Source organism: Ostrinia furnacalis, unplaced genomic scaffold (genome assembly GCF_004193835.3).
Source record: "Ostrinia furnacalis isolate ACB-3 unplaced genomic scaffold, ASM419383v2 OfSCF6434, whole genome shotgun sequence".
Classification (NCBI taxonomy): Eukaryota; Metazoa; Arthropoda; class Insecta; order Lepidoptera; family Crambidae; genus Ostrinia; species Ostrinia furnacalis.
Genome location: NW_021136673.1, coordinates 1 through 3,186, shown reverse-complemented (window position 1 = coordinate 3,186; position 3,186 = coordinate 1). Strand labels below are relative to the sequence as shown.

Below are 3,186 nucleotides of genomic sequence, written 5' to 3'. Positions count from 1 at the left end.
ATAACGTCCCTAATTAGTTGACCACGACTGTATTTATTAGCACCCGACTAAAAAATAAACAAAACAAAAGTAAACTAAAATGAACAGTAACTTAGAGCTTAAAAAATCATTTATTTTTACGAATTCATTTATCCGATAATAAATACGACTTGGGCGTACACAACACACACACAGACACGCAAAATGTATTTACAGCTCGTACAATAAAATTTACTTTCTTAGGAAGCGGGCAGTATATCCCCAGGCCCAAGACACGGCACTGCTTCCTGAGGAGTTTGGGCGAGCTGAGAAACCTGCGTGTGCTTGCTCTGGAGTACTCGCACATCGCCGACGGAACTGGGGGAGCTCTGATTTCCTTGCTACCGGTCCTGAAGAGACCACACTTTCGATTGCAGGTCTTTTTGCAAATAATTCCACTTTTATAAAAAATTGAGAGTGAGAAAGAAAGTTACTACAGTGGACTGGAGCGAATTGAACTTCTTCTTCTTCTTACTCTTCCAACTTCTCCTATGTTATTCTGATTACCTAATTTCGTTGCAGATCCAATGACAGTACAACTTTCCCCGGGACAAACTTGACCTTTATTATATACCTACGGGACTATTCCCACCTCTCGTTCCCAACACTGCAACTCCTGTGTAGCCAGGATCTACAGCTTGACCGCCACAAAAACTCAACCAATGAAGGTCAAGTTTGTCCCGGGGGAAAGTTAAACTGTCATTGGACCCGCAACGAAATTAATCAGAAGAACATAGGAGGAGTTCGAAATTAAGGTTCGACTTCCCTCCATTGCAAAGCGGATGACAAGTGACAAACAAAGGTTTAAAACCTTTAAGAAAAGATTATGCACCACGGACAATAAATATTAATTCAGGGGGCCTATCTTATGAGCAATTAGCAACTACCTGCCAATAATATTTTTCACAAAATCGCTTAAAAGCACAGAAATTTTTCCTTGTCGCGACAAGATCGGTGTAATAAATTGCTGATACTTTACTATATACCTACTCGGGTTTTTATTGGCGGTTAAGCTGTAGATTTTGGATACACAGGAGGTGCAGCGGTGGGAACGAGAGTTGGGAATACCTAGTCCCGTATAGTGTGTAGTTCTTAGCCGTTTTAGCGGAGGAGTTCAGAGGGACTACATTAGGTACATTTAAAAGACCAAAATTAAGGAAATTGATGTTTGATTGGTGGTAATTAAATAGCCAACGACGTCAGTAAGAGGGGCGGTATTTCGATCCCCATCGCCTTTTGGACAAATATGGTGAACCTACTTACTTCTGACAAAAACCTATAGGTATTTAGGCTTATGAGTGCACGGTAACATTAGTCAAATCCCAACTAATATTATAAATGCGAAAGTAACTCTGTCTGTCTGTCTGTCTGTCTGTTACGCTTTCCCGCTTAAACCTCGCAACCGATTTTGATGAAATTTGGCATAGAGATAGTTTGAGTCCCGGGAAAGAACATAGGATAGTTTTTATCCTGGTTTTTGAAACAGGGACGCGCGCGATAAAGTTTTTCTGTGACAGACAAAATTCCACGCGGGCGAAGCCGCGGGCGGAAAGCTAGTATAATATAAAGTAAGTAAGTATTCAACTTACCTAAATATTTTAACCACGTTCTTAGTTGATGTGCCGGGAAGACCAGACCCCGGGTCGAGCTGACGCCGCGCTGGGCACAGGCGGCTACGACATCCCGGACACGGCCTGGCGACGCGTCACCATCGCCTGCCCAGACCTGTATTTGCTGATGTCATTCTGTAATTAAAACATAAATTATCGACTTTCTGGTGCATCTGTAATAGCTCGTCACTGTTACTTGAACGCTTTAGAAAAGTTTCAGCGGCAAAAAGGTTTTAGATCCATTCGAAGTTAGGAAGTTATTTCAGTAACTGTAGATAGGTAGACCTGTACCATCTATACTTAATATTATAAAGCTGAAGAGTTTGTTTACTTGAACGCGCTAATCTCAGGAACTGGTCCGATTTGAAAAATTCTTTCGGTGTTAGAAAGCCCGTTTATTGAGGAAGGCTATAGGCTATACAGTGTGAGTCACGTTAAAGTGTACATATGAAAATAGATGAAACTAGACCTATTTTTATTATAGAATTTTTTTTCTTCCAATTACTTATTGTAAAGAAAACGTAATAACTTTTTAACCAAGCGGTATATCCTGATAAAATAAAAACAGTAATAATGCTAAATAACAGGCAATACTAAAAAAATACAATAAATACACAAAAAATGCCAAAAAATAATAAAAAATTATACTTTTTGAAAAAAAATCTGCTTTTAAATTCGTGTTTTTTTGGTTATTTGATGAATTTCTCAAAAAAATGCCCCTATAACAGGTAGTTTTTATTACTTCGTATTATTCTCTATCGTATTATCTTTGTAAAACCAAAAATCGCATGTCTCTATCCCTATCACAACATTTGCTATAAGCGTTTGAACAAATGCCTGCCATAACATTATTCTCCGCTGCAGGTAGAGAAAATTTTAATTTTAACTAAAATGCTTATTTTACTTCGAAATCTTTTGTTTTTATTTGAAATTTAACTTGTCTTTATCTAAATTACAAATCTAGAGCCATTTTCAGTTTCGTTGTTAACGAAGCGTTGAATAGCGCGCCCGGAGAGGCTTAGTTCAAACGATCATTGCAAATGTTGTGATAGGGATAGAGACATGCGATTTTTGGTTTTACGAAGGTGATACGATAGAGAATAATACAAAGTAGTAAAAATCACCGGTTATAGGGGCATTTTTTGGAGAAATTTATCAAATAACCAAAAAAACACGAATTTAAAAGCAGATTTTTTTCAAAAAGTATCATTTTTTATTATTTGTTGGCCTTTTTTGTGTATTTTATGTATTTTTTTAGTATCGCCTGTTATTTAGCATTATTACTGTTTTTATTTTATCAGGATATACCGCTTAGTTTAAAAGTTATTACGTTTTCTTTATACAGTGTGAGTCACGTTAAAGTGTACATATGAAAATATATGAAACTAGACCTATTTTTATCGACAAAAAAGAGGTCAAATTTTTTTTGAGATTTTTTTAAATTTTTTATCGAATTTTTTTTCTTCCAATTACCTATTGTAAAGAAAACGTAATAACTTTTAAACTAAGCGGTATATCCTGATAAAATAAAAACAATAATAATGCTAAATAACAGGCG

General features: G+C 36.5%; 1 protein-coding gene across 1 annotated transcript; it reads left to right on the top strand.

The window, feature by feature from the left end:
* Nucleotides 1-222: 222 nt before the first annotated feature.
* On the top strand, nucleotides 223-1,765 carry LOC114362387 (uncharacterized; the record flags this gene model as incomplete). Its single annotated transcript, XM_028317773.1, has 2 exons — nucleotides 223-395; nucleotides 1,633-1,765. Coding segments are annotated over 2 exons (306 nt in total), but the record flags the coding sequence as incomplete, so codon positions are not given.
* Nucleotides 1,766-3,186: the final 1,421 nt, after the last annotated feature.